General features: G+C 39.5%; 3 protein-coding genes across 3 annotated transcripts; 2 read left to right on the forward strand and 1 right to left on the reverse strand.

Moving 5' to 3' along the window:
• Positions 1-502: 502 nt before the first annotated feature.
• LOC107086671 (transcription factor HES-5-like) lies at positions 503-1908 on the forward strand. Its single transcript, XM_015377769.1, has 2 exons — positions 503-676; positions 786-1908. The coding sequence occupies exons 1-2, from the start codon at positions 518-520 to the stop codon at positions 1236-1238; spliced, it is 612 nt and encodes a 203-aa protein (XP_015233255.1). The 5' UTR covers positions 503-517; the 3' UTR covers positions 1239-1908.
• Positions 1909-7603: 5695 nt separating this feature from the next.
• Positions 7604-8739, forward strand: LOC107086656 (transcription factor HES-5-like). The gene is made up of 2 exons (XM_015377747.1): positions 7604-7764; positions 7850-8739. Exons 1-2 carry the CDS (start codon positions 7696-7698, stop codon positions 8249-8251), a joined length of 471 nt encoding a protein of 156 aa, XP_015233233.1. The 5' UTR covers positions 7604-7695; the 3' UTR covers positions 8252-8739.
• Positions 8740-13083: 4344 nt separating this feature from the next.
• Positions 13084-20511, reverse strand: tas1r2 (taste 1 receptor member 2). The gene is made up of 6 exons (XM_015377751.1): positions 20310-20511; positions 19938-20226; positions 16452-17216; positions 16157-16375; positions 15707-15830; positions 13084-14359 (listed from the first exon to the last, which is right to left on the reverse strand). The coding sequence occupies exons 1-6, from the start codon at positions 20489-20491 to the stop codon at positions 13434-13436; spliced, it is 2505 nt and encodes an 834-aa protein (XP_015233237.1). The 5' UTR covers positions 20492-20511; the 3' UTR covers positions 13084-13433.

Here is a 20511-nt window from a genome sequence, read left to right on the forward strand (position 1 = left end):
CACATATGCATATTTTTATCCAGATGCCTCCAGAAAAAAACTTCTCTTTTCTTAGCATTTCTTAGCTGTCCCAACTGTTGCGTCGCAGCACCAGAAGATTTTCCCGCCTCAAACAGGTGGAAGTGGCTGCATGTTGGTCTTTTCAAGTAGCTGGCCCTGTGTAACACCCACGTGTGCCTGGTGGCAGCGGCACTTTGTCTGCAATTACGTGGCAGTAGAGATGACATGAGACAGCGGCATGCTTCCCTCTGGGGTCACCACTTTCCCATATCAACACAAGCGGCGGGTCATTCTCCCAGCTCCAGTCCCCCTCCTCCTCCCTGCCCGCTCCACCCCAGGCTCTTTCTCTTGTGGTTTATTTCTCCACCTGCTCCCCAGAGGCATACTCATTGTCCCCATGGCTATAAACACTTCATTGAGCATGTGGCAGCCCTGCGTTCCCTGAGGCCCTTCCCAGCGCTCCCATTGGTCCAGGGACTGTGAGAAACTCCAACAAGCCTACGACTCAGACATTCATATGGAGATCTGGGTGTATAAATACAGGACAGAAGCCGAGGGGACAGCAGCACAGACTCAACTGGCTCTTCAGACTGAGCTGAAACACTCTTACTCTGCAGCAATGGCGCCTACTGCTTATGGACAAGCAAGCAAGGACCACCTGACTCCTGCTCACAAGGTAAACTTCTCTTCCATGAGCTTTGACACTCTCCTCAAATAATGTTGGTGAAGAGCCACTTGATTTTTATTCAAGTTGACTTAAGTATTTTTCTTCTTATTTCCTCCAGCTAAGGAAGCCGATGGTGGAGAAATTACGTAGGGACCGCATCAACACCAGCATTGAGCAGCTGAAATCGCTTCTGGGTCCTGAGTTTCTCAGACAGCAGCCGGACTCAAAGCAGGAGAAGGCTGACATCTTGGAGATGGCCGTGTCGTATCTGAGAAGCTGGCAGCAGCAGAAGCTCCAGTTACAGCAGCAGCAGAGCCTCCTGACTTCTGGCCCCCTGACAGCCTGGGATGGCTACTCCCGCTGCGTCCAGGAGGCCGTCAGCTTCTTGTCCCGCTGTGAGGTCCAGACTCAGGCCCATAGGCTGCTCCTCAGCCACTTCCAGGGGCTTCAGGCTCCCAACAGGAACAGTCTCAGCCCTTGCAGCCCCTCTCCTCCTGGCTCTCCTCTTCATCAGGTCAGCCCCAGTAAGGGTCTGAGCCCAACCAGCAGCACTCTATGGAGACCCTGGTAAAATAGAGATCTTCAAACAGAGAGAGACCTAAGTCTGTGAACGTCATGGACAGACAGTAAAGACTCCTTGGAGTTTCCTATCCTTCATCATGGCACCAGTTTGGCTCTGTGAGATGAAACTGTGCCAATATTCCTGTGGGAAGGACTGAAAACATTCAGGTTTTACTGAATACTGACACCATGTGTGTTAATATTGCAAATCTGTTTAAAATACTCTGTGTTACTGTATCTGTTCCTGCAGGGAATGTTAACAGCAAACATTGCTTTATTAGTTGAACCATATTGGTTTTAAACTATTTTAATGTCTGGGACATTTATGTGAATGGTGTGTGAATTGATAATATCAATGACATATTTTTCATCAGCCTGCAGCCGATGAAGTAAAAAAAAAAAAAGCGATAAAATGATCCGGTGGATCCATGTTTACTGTAATCCCTTTGGGATTATAAGCCTTATTTGTAACCATTATTTGGTTTTTATTTGAACGAGTGTTACTGGAAGTTATATTTCCTGTCTACTTATGATCTCCATGATAGATGTTTTTCATCTGCTACCTGATTCCTTTTATAAAGGTATTTCACTCCAGCTTCAGACTTTACTGAAAGAAATGCTTGTATTGCTTCCTTGAGAAGTTTGCATTTACGTTTGTAATAAATAAACTTCTGATGAAGTTTTAAACCCAATAACATCTGTGTTTCTCTTTTAATTACTATGCCATGCAGCCTTTCTCAGTCTCTTTATTAAGATATCAGATTCATGGGGAGAAGGTTTCATGGGATAAAGAAATATATGCAGCTGCAACACAAACAGCAGGAGGGTAATTTATTAACCTTAAAAGCTTACAGAAAAAGTGAGAAAGGCGGAAGAAAACAATGTGAAGAGCATGCAGCAGTGGATAAAAGTTTTAAGCTTTATGACATGTGAGCACATATTGTAAATAGATAGCCTTGTATGAATCTATCAAGGGGTTTATTCCAGTTACTAAATTACAAAGACCTTCTTAGATTATACAGACAATCAGCAGGTCAAAAACTAAATCTAATTTCTAAATGAGTCACTAAGAGCATTATCAAAGGGATTTCCTGCTGTTTGAAATTTTGATAAAGTTTGAAATTTTTATTTTAAACTGAATGTCTAAGCAGACAGCTATAAAAAATGCATAAAAGTAAAACACAAAACAGATATTATTAGTTCATTTATATAAAGAAAATGTTCTTAACAGTGATCCACCATTTAAAGAGTCTGAACTAGCAAGGGGTTTTTAGCTATCCGGTGGTTCTGGTTCTGATATTCAACAAGTTCAGCTAAAGGGTGAGAGCGTTTTCCCCTGAAAGGACCCTGATCAGCCATGATGCTAAAGATGCACATGACAACTATCTAAACACAGACCTGGCTGCAGAAACAAATTAAAGGGGGTCATTAAATTTTTTGGAGGGGGGCACTTTTTCTGCAAACATTTGATTTACTTCCGGCTTAACATTGGCATTGTGAATGTTCAATCAGCAAAAGAAATCTCAAATCTCTTTAAAAAGATTTATTAAAATGATTTTAAAATCTTTCAAGAATAATTTGCTGAATTAGAATTCAGTGTTTGTTTAATTCTTAGTGTTACTTGAAAAAATGTGTCCTGACAACCACAGCTGTGAAATGTAAAGATGCTGAAAGGGAAGTCTGCTTGTTTCTGGTTCTCCAGAGATTCTTTTTAAAACCAGCTCTAGGCTAACAGTTGAAACTCCACTGGTTCATTATTCCAGCAATAAGCCCCCACTCGCTGTGGTAACCTAGGCAATGTAATGATGAGTTTTCCCTCATGTGCTGAAACATCATGGTGTTTACCCTCCTGCTACCTTTTGGATAATTTAATTGTTTTTTATCAGGAAAATCCTAATATGAGTTACAAAAAGGTCTGTTCTTCCTTATATAGAATAAATCAACTGTGGATGTATTTAGAATAAAAGAAGATATTAGTGATATTTATTATTTTAATAACGATAAACGGGAGCCATGTTTGGAGGCTTTGGTCCTCAATGCAGCTGTCACCAGTTTACATCCTGGCCTTGTTACCTATGCCCTTTTCTGCTGTCCCATTTTCTGTGTGCCAACTTTCAAAAATAAAAGCTGCTAGAGCCTAGGAAGTAATCTTTTAAAAATGTGCAGCTTTTTTCAGATTGCTCCCTACTTTCAGGTATAGATATTTATAGATTATCTGCTCCCTTGTTTCAGGCATTTTATTGTCTGTTTTTCCTGTACTACAAAAGTCTCAAAGTTCTACAACTAAAAGAAAGAAAAAATGTTTGACATCGAGCGTGTCAATAAATATTATTAAGAAAAAAGGACATAAACCTCTTAATTAGCAAAAGGTACTTAACCTAACTTGGTAGTCTTTGGTAGTGGGAGGAAGCCAAAAAACCACAGCATGCAGGAAGATCCTCCCTGGAATTCAGACCAAAGGTCTTCTGCTGCCTTGCATCACTGCTAACTGGGCCACCGGTAACTTAGAGCCTGATAGATGGTGAGTGGTGGGATCACAGCTTCACTCTCTGTTGTTTCATTAAAGGGACCACCTTTAAAAGTCAGCGATGTTAGGATCATGAGAAAACTTCCACTCAGTGATGTGAGGAACCTATTCAGGATGATGACTTTCCCATATTTTCTCTAAAAGCTTAACGATCCTCTAATATTAAATGCAGCACTTAAAGAATCAATTCAAACATGTTAAAAAACCCATAACTGAATCAGTCCATTTGATTCTTTAAAGCAAAGTGTAGAAGCCAATTATTTTTTGTTAATAATTAACAACGTTTTTTGTTTTTGTGCATAATCTAGCTAAGTTTATTTTACTTTATTGTTTGAATATCTGTTATGAGATTATGTTTTTTGGTTATTTAGTCATGTTCCTTTGTTTTTGGTTAGTTATGATTAATTTGGGTCAATTATTTTTATAAATAGGCAGTCAATGGTAGTACCAGCATGCATCTGGGTGGGTGTATGGTTTATTACCACTGCAAGAGAAACATGGAGGAAATGTGTGTTTTTTCCTGTTTGCTTGTCTGAGGAAAAAATAAACGGAGAAAACTAAAGGAGTTTACCTGGAAAATTTTTTTCTTTTGCCTGCATAAAATCAGTCCTCGGTGCATCTGTGGCCTTTTTTTGTCTCATCAAAGCTGGGCCACAATACATGGATTCATTTAAAAGTGGGACATGATCGTTATGAAGCCAACTAACCTTTATTTTAATTAAGCTGAGCGCCCTGGGCACTAGGTGCTGTTTATCTGCGCTGCCATGATCAGGTACCTGGGCAGCTCCAAAAAAACTAATTTTAATCACTATAAATGTATCCAATCAAATTTGATCCATTAAAAATAAACATTTAGAAAAATAACACTGTTCTGCATCACTAAATGTCACATCTAAAGTACTTCTCACAGAGATTCTTAACATCCTATTTTGTACAGCTTTGTTTCGGAACAGGTGATTTTAAAAAACTGAGAAATAGAGACGCCCCTGCAGGTCAAACGCTCCACTTTCCTCTCCTGCAGTGGTTGAAGGATGACGTTGAAATATGTCTCAAGTGCTCCTTAAGTCTTTCAAAACTTTTTTTTTTTTTCTGTGTCCAGAAGTTGTGGAGAATGGGGCATGCCTGCCTGAGACTTTCTCAGGGTCTAGTATGCCAGGCCAGATGGTCTGGCTGAAGCCGCCCCCTCCCCTTCTTCCCCTTCAACAGGAGATCAAACACCGTAGCTAATGTGATGTGTAACAAGACACACTTCTATTGTCCCCCATCTCAGGGCCTGTGAATAGGCGCAGAGTGTGGGAAACGAGAGATACCACACTCACAGAGAGATGGCTGATGGGTAGCAGCCCCGCGCCGCCGCAGGTCTCAGTGATGGACGGGATTTTATGGCAGGAATTCAGAGCTCTCAGGCTGCTGGTGGGAGGGGAACCCATCTTCCCACACACTTGTAGACAAAGAGCTCCAGCAACAGTGTGCTGCTCACAAACCTTTGTGGGAAGGGCTGATTTTACACAGACACGTCAGGTATGACAACAACAGACAGTCGCCCTATTTTTATATGATGAATATTTAACAAACGTGAAGGGGAGAGGAGAAAAAAAAAGCAGCCTGGGAATTTTTCATAGACTTTTGTTTCAATAACAAACACACTCCCACTGAAAGTCTAAGCGCCAACATTCCCCCACATCACAAACCTTTAAGAGATTTTCATGCTAATCTGAACTACTTATCATTCAATGCAGCCAAACCTACTCAGAAATCATGTTATGGGTAAACAGAGCACACCTGTGTTTTAAATTCACCTAAGGATCCATCCAGCTGTGATGCAGCAAACATCTCACAGGGGTCAGGGAGAAAGCTGTGAAGAAGTTAAAACCAAAATCCCAAAGTATTACAAAAATAAAAAGTCATGGATGACCATCTAAACAGACATGGAGGGTAAACATAGAATAAAAATAGCCTTCATTGTCCCTAATCTCTCTGGCAAAAGCCCAGCTTGCAACAAAAATAAGAATAAGCAACTCTACACAAGAAGAAACCTACTGTATATCTATTGAAAAAAATGCAGCAGGTATATTTGTTTAGGTAATATTAATGAGAGAAGCATAAGATGTTAAATTTCTGTAGAGGAGCAGCAGAGATATACAGCTTGAATTAGAGAATCTGTTTTTGGGACAACCATTAGTGAAATATTCCACAAATCTGTCATTTATGGAAGAGTGACAAGAAGAAAGACACAATAAACCTATGGACAAGTGTTCCTAAAACTGGTGAAAATGTAACACAACACCACCCTGAACAAAGTGAGACATTAGCAGCAACATAATTCGAGGAAATCTCTTTAGCAGGAAAAGGTTTGGAGCTGAGGAGGAAATGGAAAGAGCTAAATACAAGGCTAACTTTAAGAAAAACCCTTTCATTAAAGGCTTTAAATGACTGGACACTGGAGCTGAGGTTAAGCTGTCAGTGATGCAGCCACAGCTGCAACAGAATGGCTTAGATTACAGCGCATGTGTGTTAGCATGGCCTAGTCAAAGTTAAAATGTCCAATTAGGATACTTTGATAAGGTTTTGAAAATTATTTAAACAAGTTAGGTCTTTTTTTTTTTGTAGCAACAAGTTAGCTGTACAGACTGCTTACTCTTTCCGTAAAAATTCAAAAAGAATATCCACTGGACTTGGTTTCCAAGATTTGAAGACGTTTCGCCACCTCTCCAGGAAGCTTTCTCAATTCAAAATCTGCTGGCTCATACAAACATAGCCTTGCTTCACTGCGCTGTCATCTCCCCATCTGTGAGTCTCTTTGGATAGAAGATTTTACCAAATGCATAAATTTCAGAACGATAACCACTGAGTTTGTGTTGGTTTGTCACAATAAAACCCCATAAAATAGAACGAATTTGCCATTATAACGTTGTGACAAAAGCATTAAACTTGGAGAGATATGAATACTTTTGTGTAATTGACTTATATGAGCAGACCTTCATGCAGAAACAATGTAATAATTCAGATTTTGCAAATATAAATGCTTCTTAGGTATCTAAATTGTCAGCGGCTACAGGCGGTGGCTGATGACACTGAACCACACAGGCTGCACTATGTCAGAAGCCAGTGGACTTGATTTTTCCCAGATGGACCCAGACACAGTGTTTCTGTTTGTTCCACCACAGAGAGTCAATTAACATTCCTAGTGGATCATCATGGAGCTGCACACATTCCTCCTGATGTTGGGAAAACTGAAAAGATGGGAATGCTCACACAAGGCCAGCTACACATCTGGGGCCATCCAGTGATGCAGGCCCTGCAGTGGGTTGGGGGGATGCAGTTGGGGACACAGCCGCCCCACTCGTCTTGAGACTGAGGACACTAATTTGACACCGGGTCAGCAGACCCTCAGGCAAAATCAGAGAGGAACTTGTAATAGCAGCTTTCCTCTGTGACCGCATCGTAATCCACATGGGAACACCAATAATTGAAGACTGAGTGCAGCACTTTGAGGTAAATAGATACTCTGGAAATGAACAGGGATGAGCGATTAGTTACACATTATCTATATCCAACAGATCAGACTCTAAAGGAAAAACCCAAACCCCTTTTTTTTTTTTTTTTTTTTTTACAAAGATGCTTTGCTTCTATTAATGCATTAAAAAAAATCCATATCTATCATGACAAATTCTCAGATGACCCCTTGATACACTTTTAATTACCTGTTGCTTATCTTGGGAACCACACCAGGCACAGATACGTTCTCCCTGATTTATTGACGCGTCCTCCATTGTTGAGCTGGGAGTCCCACTGGTCGGAGTGTGGGAACCCCTGCCCGGCCTGAGCCACATGGCTTTGTTATGTTAATGAGGCAGTATAAAAGCTGGAGCAGCTCCTCCAGAGACATTAGAGCTAAGAGAGTTGCCTGCGAGAAGCGTCTCAGTTTACTAGCACAGACATGTCCCCCTGCCCCAACAGCTACTCCTCTGTTCATCAGCTGAGGATGTCTGAGAGAGACAACATCAAAGTGAGTATAAACATATTTTTTGGGATTCTGAAAGCACATAGAGTGGGAAAGTAGGTTACTTATCTTTCTGCTGTTTCTTCCTTAGTTAAGAAAGCCTATAGTGGAGAAAATGCGCAGGGACCGTATCAACACCTGCATCGAGCAGCTCAAAGTCATCCTGGAGAAGGAGTTCCACAAGCAGGAGCCCAACTCCAAGCTGGAGAAAGCCGACATCCTGGAGATGACAGTGAGCTTCCTGAAGCAGCAGCTGCAGTCGGGCTTCTGTCAGGGCGACTTCAGCCAGAGTTACCCTCACTGCCTGAGGGACTCTGTGCATTTGCTATCTGTTGGATCAGCCACAGAGGCCTCTGCTGGACCTCAGCCGATCCTTCAGCATCAAGACTCTACTGCCCATCAGACACAGAGAGCCAGCAGCTGCTTCCCGCTCAGACCCAGCACACAGCTGGACAGCAGCAGCAGCAGAGGCTCTGTGTGGAGGCCATGGTAGAGACTCCACTCTTTGACACCTGAGGGGGAATCATTCTCTCCCTCAATATGTAGGAAATATATTTCCATCCTGCTCATTCAGTGTGGGTTCACCTATTGTCTCATCACATTGATGGACAAGTAAAAGCCATGCGCTCCATGTTATGAAATCATTTGTTTTTCTCTGTGTTAAAATCTGAGGATTTCAGTGATGATAGTTTTTTTGTCAAATGATGTGAACGTTTACTCCGGTGGAGTTTATCTTGGGTCTGCTTTATGTGACAGTATATGTTTCTGACAGCCTTGGTTGAGAATATTTCTCTTCTGTTTTAACTATATTATGCCAATCTTTTATGTCTGAGCCTATTTTCTACATGCTTCTGCACACAAATGGATGTATCTAATGATGTATGATTTGCATGTTGGTGTTTATGTTTTCCTTCAGGTTTCAGGCTTTTTTTGTTAATTTTTCTAAAGCTTGTATGACAATTAATAATAAAGAATGCAATCACTTCAAAAAGAGTATTTTCTATCTGAGTTGAGAGTCTTTGAATCATAAAGTAACACACATTATGCAATATTTACAAAAAACATACATAAACACTGTACTTAGAAGGTATTTAAAAATCCCAATATGTTCGTTAAATGGTTCTATTTCATCCTACTTTTTGCTTTACCCTGCTTTATTTTACAGGTGCTTCACATAAGAGGGGGCCTGTTATGCATAAATAATACAGTAACCTTACAGGGTTTATTTAAAAGCACTCATACTTCTCAGATGTTTTGTTTACAATATTTTTGTCTCAACTTCCAACTTTAGTACCTTGTTGGGATTTTATGTGATACACCAACATTAAACAGATGTATGTTAGGGGGTTTGGTTTTCCTTACTAATATCATTTTTTTCAAGTTGCCTACAGCCTCCATCAGATTTAATAACAGGGCTGTTTTGTTGCTACAGAGAAAAAAAGGTTCCCACAGCATGATGCCGCCACCACTGGATTTTAGGGTAGGGATGATATATTCAGGAGTTAGATTTCTGCCACAGGTAGAAAACTAAAAAGCTCCATTTTAGTTCACTAGGGCATGAATAACTTGTTTCTCATTTCAATGCTTCTAATGCTCCTTCTAGTTTTCTTCTTTTTTGCCACCTTTCTGTAAAGGTTAGATTTATGGAGTGAATTAAATCTTAGTCGTTCCTTCTAGTTCACTCGCCTGAGCTGTGGATCTAAATTGCACCTCCAGAGGTTTGCTAGTTGCTTATTTGCTGCTTTTCTCACAAATGATCACCTTACTTTACCTGCACAAAGTTTGCACTTGTGGTATTATTCTTTTTGTATTTTGAAATAATGGATTAAAATTATGCTCAATAATCTCCATGAAATGCTTAAAATGCCTTCATATGATTTCATTTCTAAAATCTTTAAATTGTAGCCAAGACATTTTGCAGCAATAATTTGTCCCTCATATCCAACAAAGCATAATTGCTTTTATTACATTTCCATAAATCTATGTTAAAGAAAATAATTGCCATATCAGTTCTTTACAAATATTAATAGCCTCCACAATACCTCCAATTTAGATACAACTAAAACATTCCTGTCTCTACTCAACTGTATAAAGTTTCTATGAACATTAGAATAGTGCTGAACAGCTGCCTGCTTTCCTCTGGTACACGGTGAAACAGTGAAACCACAATTATCTTGTAACCATTTACAGGGTTTTATGGGAGATTAGGAAAAAAAAACTTCAGAACTCCATTTTGGAGAAGTCCAGTAAAGTTGAATCTTTCCAAACTCATGCCTACTGTTAAGTATGATGGAGGACCAGTGGTGATGTGGGCCTGCTGCTCTTCCTAACTTTATGTGAGAGTGTTTTTAGAGTGAATGACATAAATCTCTGAAGCACCAGAGCATCATTACAGACATGGTTCCCCAAGACACAAGCTAATGTTCTTCTGTCTCTACAGCTAACTCCTAAAGCAAACTGAAGCAGAAGGTTTTCTGCATTGTCATGGGATTGGATTATGTCACAGCGGTACATGTAAAATCATTCCTAGTATTTTTTTTAACACTGTTACTATTGCTGCAAATAAAAGAGGCAAGCTGTGTTCTGATTTAAAAATAAAAGCAGAAATTAAAAAAAAAATATTCCACAAAAAAGTGATGTTTTCTGGCATATTTTAAAAAGACCTACAGTTAAAAGCTTGATACCAACTCAATGGATAACAATGAAACACACAAACATATAAAGCAGACCAACGTCACAGCAATCAGTCTCTCTATATTACATCTAATCATTTATTTCTTTATTTGAACAATAACTGCCTATTTATTCAACATGAACCAATGAATAAGTGACTTGGTGATTCCAAACCTTTGACATTGCTATTAGCAATCACAAACTATATGCAAAACAGTCCTTCTTAACAACAAAAGTAAAGTCTTTAAAAAAAAAATTGGACAAGAGAATCTACAGATTAGATAATCTATTATGAGTCTTTTACAGAAGAAGAATTTGTGTCCTGTTGAATGACCTGAGTAAGGTGCAATCATTCCAAGTGTTCATAAAGAAACTAATAAGATGAAATTAGTTAAATTAAGCGAAATTAAGATATTCTTAAGCCCAGAATGTGATTCGTTTGAAGTATATTCTCTCTCATAATCTGAAGTCTGTGTGACTCTGCTGACCTATTTCCCTTATCTACCTTTGCAGAGATAAAACAGCTGTAAGTGAAAAAGAATCAGACGATTAGGAATATGAAATGATTTTCATGTATCTGTGGTAAAATACTCTCTATAATGATAACAAAATTGTCTTTACCGGTAATAAGTTTTAAAAGTCTAACAATGATTGCTAAAACATAATGCAATGTGTGAAAGCAACTCTGCAGTAAAGTCACCAACCTTTTAACAAAAGATCTGGGGATACCAATAAAATGTCTACGATAAACAAACTTGGGCTTAAATAAATCCGAAAGAATCATTTTTGCAAAGCTGATGTTCACTTTCTCTGACATCCTGGTGTGTTGGACAGAGAACTGCTGTGAGGTGCATATCTAGGCTTTATAACATCTGACCTTGTGTCCCTGGAGGACCTGTTCCTCATTTACTGTATATTACCATAACAAAGCCACGTGGTGCTTTGGAAAAGCTTTGGCTTGAAACACCAGAAATCCCAAATCAAGGTGACCAGCAGAGATAAAACCATTCCAATTAAATGAATCAGAGCGATAGTGATAAGCATTCCATCTCTCATCAGGAACTGCTGCTTATCTGACTCTCAGCAGCCACCCAGAGGAATAGAGACCACCTCGTCTCTTCATAGGTGTCTGGGGAATAAGTAAAGAGAGCTTAATAGATCAGTGTCATCCAGTGAGAAGCTGTTAAAAGAAAGATTAAAATCACTGATTTGTTGCTGCTATAAATTATTTTTTTCTTAAATAAATCCATAGATAAAATATTTTTTTTATATTTCTATGATAACTTAATGCAGAAGAAATTTACTTTGATTAGAAGATTTTTTATTTTTATTTAAAATTAATGTTTTTTTTTCTGTGGATATAAACATTTAGATACATGAGTTTGAAGAAGAATCAAAATTTACTGTATTTACGGTGGTCTTTTTTGTTTTGTTCCTTTCTTCAGTTATAGAAGCAGAATCAAATGTGAATAAGACTTCTGAACTCCAGCCGTTGCTTTGGCCTTTATGCGCTGCCACAATAAAACTCCTGCTTGTTCAGCCGTGGCACACTTCGATTGTTGACGGAGGGTCTTTGGCTGCGAGTGGACAGACAGACTGTGGGAAAGCTGAGCCCGGACTCTACTCACACATCTACTGGTCAATAGTGCTGACCTCCTGGTTACAAAGGGTCCTTTCATCTCTCTCTCCTCACAAACAGCAGCCAACAGCGCACACACACACTCACCCACACACACGTCCAGAGGTAGATTTAGCATGTATTTTAAATCATGAGTGACGCCATGCTGCAGTTTAAAGACTTCGCTTTTGGAACCAGCTTGCACTCATAATTGGAACATGGAAAACATCCCTTTTCTTGTCAAAGCTGCCAAAAAGGAAGGACTTTCCGAACTGTGTGGAGTTTTTAAAACGTATAACAGTTGTATTCATACTCCTTGGATCTTTGTCAAATTTGTAACATTTGTAAGGTCTTATCACACCTTGCGCACTGCAACAACAAACTACAATTTTTAATGCAATTTGATGTGTTAGATCACCAAAGAGTAGTACATTATTGTGAGCTGGAAGGAAAACGGATACATGTTTATAATATTTTTTATTGTTTTACTTTGTATATTGTTTTATCACTAAATAAAGTGTAGAGAAACCAACTTTCCTCAGAACTCAGCAAACTGAAAATTGATCATCAGCATCATCAGCAGGTGAACATTAGTAAATATGCAAAACTAGGATCACATCAGACTAGGTAAATAAAACTAACAGTCTCTGCAGTCAAGAATATGCACTGCTGTTCTGCAACATCAAACTCATGCCATGCACCTGTTTCCCCTGCAGTTAAATACAGCTCCTTGGCAGACAGACAGTGCCAGATTATTTGAAAGCCTCTGTGTGAGTAGATATGTCCTTCCTTCCTTCCTTCCTTCCTTCCTTCCTTCCTTCCTTCCTTCCTTCCTTCCTTCCTTCCTTCCTCTGAAACATCTGTTAAAATCACTCATCAGTAGGTGGATGTGGAGAAAATATCTTTCCTTCAAAGCAGACAGAATGAAAGGATCAGCAAATCCAAGATATTCCGATTTCTTCCCGTTTATGTTCTCAAATAAGACAAAAAAAAAAATTCCACCATATTTAACTTTACTGATCTCATCTCAGCACGTTCTCTTTCTCATTATGTTTCTCTACTGAGGATTATTTTTTACACGTGGCAACAGAAAAAGAAAATAGAAAAATGACTATTTGTTCTATATTCTATTTGTTCTATATAACCTGTGGTTTTTAAAGGATTCTACTCAAAAGAACACAAAATAATGAAAGAACAGTATCTATGGTATGAATTTACCAACTGATAAAAAAGGGTTAGGGGTCCTAAGAGCCATTTGTGGCTCCAGAACCGCAGGTTGCAGATTCCTTGTCTGGCAAATCACATCAAAATAAAACAGGTAGGAATTCCTGGCTATAATGTTACATTTAAAACAAAATTAAGTAGTTTTTGATGCTTAAAACCTTCATTTTTTGGCCATGGTATACATCTGAATGCAGTTCTGGAAATGTGCAGTGGTATTCATGTGTGGCCTCAGAACGATAATGTACATTTTGGGAAGGAAGTATCCAGCCAGGAAGGCCAGGACACTGAAGAGCGTGGCAAACACCTGGGCAGCCATGGTGAAGGTTTCTCTGTTGATGAGGTAGAGGGTAAAAAAGCTTATCCAGGAGATCATGTACACCATCAGGCTGAAGGTGACACACTTTGCCTCATTGTAGTTGGCTGGAAGGTCCTTCCCCATGTAACTGAAAGCAAAGCAGAGGACACTGAGGAGAGAGACATAGGCCAGCTCAATGCCTGAGCCGATTGAGAGGGTTTTACTGCATTCCTTCACAATTTTATCATGGTAGAACTGGAGGTCCTGTGAAGGCTGCGGAGTGTCCAGGGATACCCGGAGCACAGAGATGAACAACATAGTGACAGATACCAGGAAGATGGTGACCTCTGGACCCCGTTTTTTCATCCATTTGTCATAAGCCGGCGGAAGCTTGGAAGAAAATTTAAAGATGCAAACAACCTGGAGGGATCGAACCGTGATGCAGGCCAAACACACAGCGAAGCTGATGGTGAACAGAGGCTGCTTTAGGATGCAGGCCAGAGGGGATGGCCGGCCAAAATGGCACAAAGTGCTGAGGGCGGCGACGGTGAGGGCTGCCAGCATCAGGAGGCAGGTGCGGCCCCCCGCAGACTTGGCCACTGGCGTGTTGAGGTTGACCAAATGGATTATGGCGGTGCTGAAGGTCAGAAGGAGGCAGGTGGCCAGAAAGAAGAGGAGAGCTATGGAGAGAGGGTGGTCCCACTCCAGCAGTATCACAGTCCTGTTGAGACACTCCTCACTGGATGGAGGAGCCCACTGCTCCGGCAGGCAGGCCTGACATTCTGTTGGCTCTGAAAGAATAAGAAAAAACAAACAAAGAAAAGAATAAAACTGAGCGAGAAATGTTGTAGTTTAGTCACACAGGCACATACTAACTATTATCATTGCCTTCATTTTTTTAATCAGTTTTTTGAGTGACCTCCCATGAGTAGAATTTTCCTTAAACAGATCTCTACTGTCAGAATATGGCGTTTGAATTGACTTGCGCCATCTATTGGTCTTAAACACACAATACAATTACTAATTTACAGTAACTTTCAGCTTTTAGGCTGTAGTTAAAGTACAAATAATTAATTGGGGTCAACATTGCTTGAGTTGCTAACTTTTGCCTCATCTTTAATGTTTTTACTCTTGCAGAAATGTGGTTCACTAATAGAACCATCTTGATTATTTGTAAATGTTTGTTACAATTATTTTACGTTCTTAACCGTTTTTAGAAAGAAAAAAAACAAAAAAAGGGAAAAACAAAACATATATCTAGTGATGTCAAGTCATTTTTACATGTAATTTTTCTCTGTCAAAAAAAATTAACCGCAATATTCTATATTTCTTTAACATATTTGTTATTTTTTTGTTATAGTTTGAAAAAGGAAAAATATGTGGTTTATTTAAGTGAAGCATAAACTGTAACTGCTGGCTGTTAGACGAGAAAACTCATTTATGACTGGCTACAATTTTTGCCAAATGGGTAGAAGTCATACAGGAAGTTCTCAAGGCAGAAAGGTTCAGATCTTGTCCAATTACACAGAAATATGAATTAATTCAAATCCTTTTTTCCTATGAAATGCAATGGTAGATTTAGGTTATTTATATTTGATGTAATATTATCACTATTATGATATAATTAATTCATTTTGATGTAATTTTGTTATCATAGTCTGTCTGAAAGGATCTTGTACATTAAGTTATCAAATTTGCAACAACCCCTCATCTTGATATCCCTCATCAAAAGTACTAGATCACTGATGTTTGGCCAAGTCATCATACATGCAAAGCAAAGACTTTGATAAATACATTTGCAAGTAAAGTCCAAATAAATAATACTGAAACCGAAAAAATTTAATATTCTTTGTCATATTAGTAACTAAATTGGCTTTAAATTCTGTTTTCTCTAGCATGCATCTACATCAAGTATAATTTTATATTATTCTCTATTAAATGTAAAATAAATTACAGGCCAACTGATGCCACTGGGTCCTTTTCTATTCATTATATTTAATAAGACTGCAAACAGCATTATACAGCAGAATATTATACCATATTCAGTGCAAGTTTTCTGCTTTATTTAACCTGCAAACATCCCATCTAAGGTTTTGTATATTGTTTTAGTGCTATGAGCCTATTAATCGACTATTTACTGCTTTTATTGAGGAATGTGGCTGAGGGGCAGGGCTGGCAGTCAAAGCAGCAAGGATGTTGACCCGTCTGCAGTTTCTTGTGGCCTGTTGGGCAAGGTGGAGAGCAGAGGGACTTAGGTACCTCCTGCAGGGTTTGAAAGAAAAGAGAATAAAACAAAACACAGCAGGTAATAATTAATATGGTTAAGAAATGTAAATGAAAAGAGATAGAACTAAATGCATAAAGGATGCGGAAAGAAACTGCTACTTAGGTCAAATCTAAAGGTTTAACTTATAAAACATGCATTTTCTTTTAAAAAATGTGATTCTTTTCGGAAGAACAAAGAAGGTGAGAAGGTACTAGGAAGTACAGTTAATTTAGTATTGCTAATGATGCCATTACAACAAGGTGTCATCATAACTAAATGATTAAGATTTTAACAAAAAAAGATGAAACAGAACTGGCCATACTGATTCCGAGTCTCCCTTGCTGTGCCACTCAATCAGATCAGCATCTATTGTGAGGGTGATGGGATCCGGCGAGAAGGAGCCCACCACTCTGAGAGACCACTCCGTGCCCCTCCAAACCCAGGAGATGATATCATACCCAGTGGGTGGGTCACCGTTCACGTCAAAGTACACAGAAGAGTTGCTGAGAGAAAACCGAACCTTTCTGAGCAGTGGCAGAAGCTGGAAAGAAGGAAAAAGATATTGTTTACTAGCTGATGAAGAAATCTCTATTAAAGAAGTGCTTGCTGAGGCATACCTCTGGTGGAGTCACACTTCTCTTGCTGCACTCTCCAGAGTCACAATCAAGCGCCTGATGCAGAGCCTTAGCTAAAGCATACACTGCCTTATAGACGTTGAAGGAGGAGGTGATGTCGTATTTATCCATGGAGAAGTTGTTCTTGGCGATGGAGTACAGGTCTCTGCTCTGCAGACAGCTGTTATCACTGCTAATGCTTACATTGGTGTCATCCTGGGCGTGCTGCATTGAAGCATCAACCATATTCTTCTGGAAAAGGTCAAACCCAGAAATGGAAGCATCTTTGACAGAGATGCCGATCACAGTCCCGATGCTCTGGATCCCAGGAATCCCAGATATTAGAGTGGAAGGTGACCAGTCCTCCGTCCCGATCCACACCTTTCCTGTTATATTTCTCTCCAGGACATACGGGAGGAAGCCATGGAACCTTGTCTTGCTTGAAAACACCACAATGGTGTTCACTTTGGTTTTCAGTATATTGTCCACCATGTTCCTCATGATCTGAACTGTGTTGTCAGAAGCAGTGGGGATGACTCCTTGGTATGGGATGCAGATCCCATACTGAGAGGCTTGCTCTGACAGGCTCTGCATACCCTGCAGGCCGTAATCATTGTCGCTGCCTAAAAGAGCTATCCACCTCCAGTTGAAACGAACCAGCAGTTGGATCATAGCTGCCACCTGGTTCTTATCGCTTGGAATTGTGCGGAAGAACGCTGGATACATGTTCTTGTTGCTCAGCATTTCATTTGATGCTTCATATGAAATCTACAGTAGGCAATCAGGATGTGAGAAATTATTTTACATCATTTTAAGTAGGGACATGTGTCAAAACTTCATATCATTAAACATCTTAACTATACTAAGATAACCAGAGAACATACAAAATGTTATGATCTTACTTTCTGGACCTTTTGTTTCTGTTGAGTTTTTACTGTTTTGGTTCTCAAGTATGCTTTGTTTTGTTCTATGTTGTCTAGATCTAAATAGTTTTTGCATTTAGTTTTGCTCTAATTTCAGTTAGTTATTTATTCTTGGGTCATGTTTTCCATAGCCTTGGTTATTTTCAGTCCCTCCTCTTCTCTTGCAGTTTTCCCCTTGGTCATTCCCTATTTTGTAGTCATTAGTTTTATTCCCCTTTAGCCTTATTTAAGTTCTTTCTAGTTACCTTTAGCTCCTGTTTCCCCTGGTTATTCTTTGCTGCCCCCTAGTGTCCTTTCCTTTACAATTAACTCCCTCTATTTACAGGTCCTTCTCAAAATATTAGAATAAAATTAGCATATTTAATCCAACCAATGAAAGAAAAGTGTTCTTAATACAAAAAAGTAAACCTTCAAATAATTATGTACAGTCATGCACTCAATACTTGGTCAGGAACCCTTTTGCAGAAATGACTGCTTCAATGCGGCGTGGCATGGAGGCAATCAGCCTGTGGCACTGCTGAGGTGTTATGGAGGCCCAGGATGCTACGATAGTGGCCTTTAGCTCATCCACAGTGTTTTCGGTCTTGCGTGTCTCAACTTTCTCTTCACAATATCACAGAGATTCTCTATGGGGTTCAGGTCAGGAGAGTTGGCAGGCCAATTGAGCACAGTGATACAATGGTCAGTAAATCATTTCCCAGTGGTTTTGGCACTGTGAGCAGATGCCAGGTTGTGCTGAAAAATGAAATCTTCATCTCCATAAAGCTTTTAAGCAGATGGAATGAAGTGCTCCAAAATCTCCTGATAGCTGCATTGACCCTTCCCTTGATAAAACACAGTGGACCAACACCAGCAGCTGACATGCCACCCCAGACCATCACTGACTGTGGGTAGTTGACACTGGTCCTGGGAACAGTCTATTCATTCAGAAATATCTCTCTGTCTCATACCCTCTTGCTTGAGGGCGTCAATGATGGCCTTCTGGACAGCAGTCAGGTCGGCAGTCTTACCCATGATTGGGGTTTTGAGTGATGAACCAGGCTGGGAGGTTTAAAGGCCCCACGAATCTTTTGCAGGTGTTTAGAGTTAATTTGTTGAGTCAGATGATCAGGTGCATAGCTCGTTTAGAGACCTTTTTCACGATATGCTAATTTGTGAGATAGGAATTTGGGGCTTTCATGAGCTGTATGTCAAAATGATCCGTATTAAGACAATAAAAGACCTGAAATATTTGAGTTAGTGTGCAATGAATCTAAAATATATTAATGTTCAAGTTTTATCAGTACATTATGGAAAATAAAGAACTTTATCACAATATGCTAATATTTTGAGAAGGACCTGTACTTCTGTCTACACCGAGCTCCCTAACAGCTAATTAGTCCTCCAACAGTTTCTGTCTCCCATATTTAAACCTCCTGTACAGTTACGCATTGCTGGATCCTAGTCATTCCTTTGCACTATTCATCTCTAGTGTCTCCTAATTTTCTGGTCCCTGAGTTTCTGTCCATTGATTCTGGGCTATGGGTTTTGTATTTTTGCTTCTTCATTGAATTTTGCAATAAATCCTCTCCGCCTCTTCAGTTCTGCATTTGGATGCACAAAAAATCCATCAACTTTGACATAAAATACAGTTGACAATGGGAAAAGCTATTCCAAAAAACTGTATTTCAGTAAATCAATCCTGCTGTTAAATCATGAACTAACAGTGATTAACCTATAATTCATGTTGTCAGCATGAAGGCGGCTGACATATTTTCTTGCTTCAGTCTAAAGAGATGTAAAAACAGACATTATTCTAGGGAGGATTTACGAAGCAATTTCTAAGGGTTAGGGGTTTCAGTGAACCCACAGAGTCAAGTCATCAACAAATAAAGAAATATGAGAAATAGGTAAACCTTTTAAAGTTCACTGATCTCTCCAAAATTACTCCTCGAGCACAATGATGACTCCTCCAGGTTATCAAAAACCCAGAACATAAGAAGCTCTATAGAGCTCCCTTGCCTTAGAAAATATCCGTGTTCTTGTTCATGATGATAATAATTACAAAGAAGAGACTTGGGAAAAAAATTATGAATGTGAAAAATCTCTGCTGCCCAAAATAAGCACAGAATCCTTTCTCACATTTACCAAAAAATGTCTTTACAATCTAGAAGACTTCGGGGAAAAATATTATGACAATTATAAAATATTATTACAACATTTAATTAAAATGGGCTTCATCCCAACAGGTATGTTCAGTGGTGAGGCTACAACAGTCAGGGGCTACTTCAGGACTTTCATAATGAACCTGCTATATGTTCTGATGTCCACCACAAATTCTTGATGGAGAATGTCCACCATTTTTATATATAGGTGCAAAAACCAGAAAGCTTGTTTCTGTGCAATAAATGAAATCTGCATAAAAAAAACTATTTTTACTGTTTTAAAAACGTAAAAACAAAATGTTTTAGGATATGAAACATTAAAACAACTAACAGATTAGTAAGTCGAAAAAAAAAAGAGAGATTTTTTTTACAAGAATGGGGGCCTTTGAATTTTGTACGTTTAAGGGAACCAAGCCTCCTACCTGTGGAATCACATAAGCTCCCAGCAGAGCTGCAGGGGTGAAACTCTTGCTGCTGCTATCTGGCCCAATAACACCAACAGCTTTTTGAGTGTTGCTGGAGCTTTGGTACTGTTGCTCCAGCAGGTCCAGCGTGGCCAGGACACTGGCCGGGTTAGAGCAGATGTCGTACATCTGATAACCGAGCTTTACCCCTGGTAGCAGATGCAATGGACCTGTTCCATTGTTGATTTCCTCTACTGCAAATCTCATGGCTTGCAACAAATGAAACCCGTGTTTGTTGATTCTTCCTCTGAAAGGTGTGGAAAAATAACAGTGATAACAAAAACAACTGCATGCAGTAAGGAAAGACTGATATTAATAACACCAGCTTACTGATTACATGGAACCAAAGCAGGAAGACCACCAGCATCTACATCAGTGTAGTGGAGGGGAAAGAGTCCAGCCAAGGAATAATCCCCCTGGATCTGCATCCCTTCTGCCTGAGAGGTGTAATCTAACTGCCCAGCAGCTAATTGCAGCATCAGCCACTCTGAGAAAAGTAACGCAGTAAGCATAATGGAACTTCAGCTCAAAT

Source organism: Cyprinodon variegatus, unplaced genomic scaffold, assembly GCF_000732505.1.
Source record: "Cyprinodon variegatus isolate N-32 unplaced genomic scaffold, C_variegatus-1.0 Scaffold158, whole genome shotgun sequence".
NCBI classification, from domain to species: domain Eukaryota; kingdom Metazoa; phylum Chordata; class Actinopteri; order Cyprinodontiformes; family Cyprinodontidae; genus Cyprinodon; species Cyprinodon variegatus.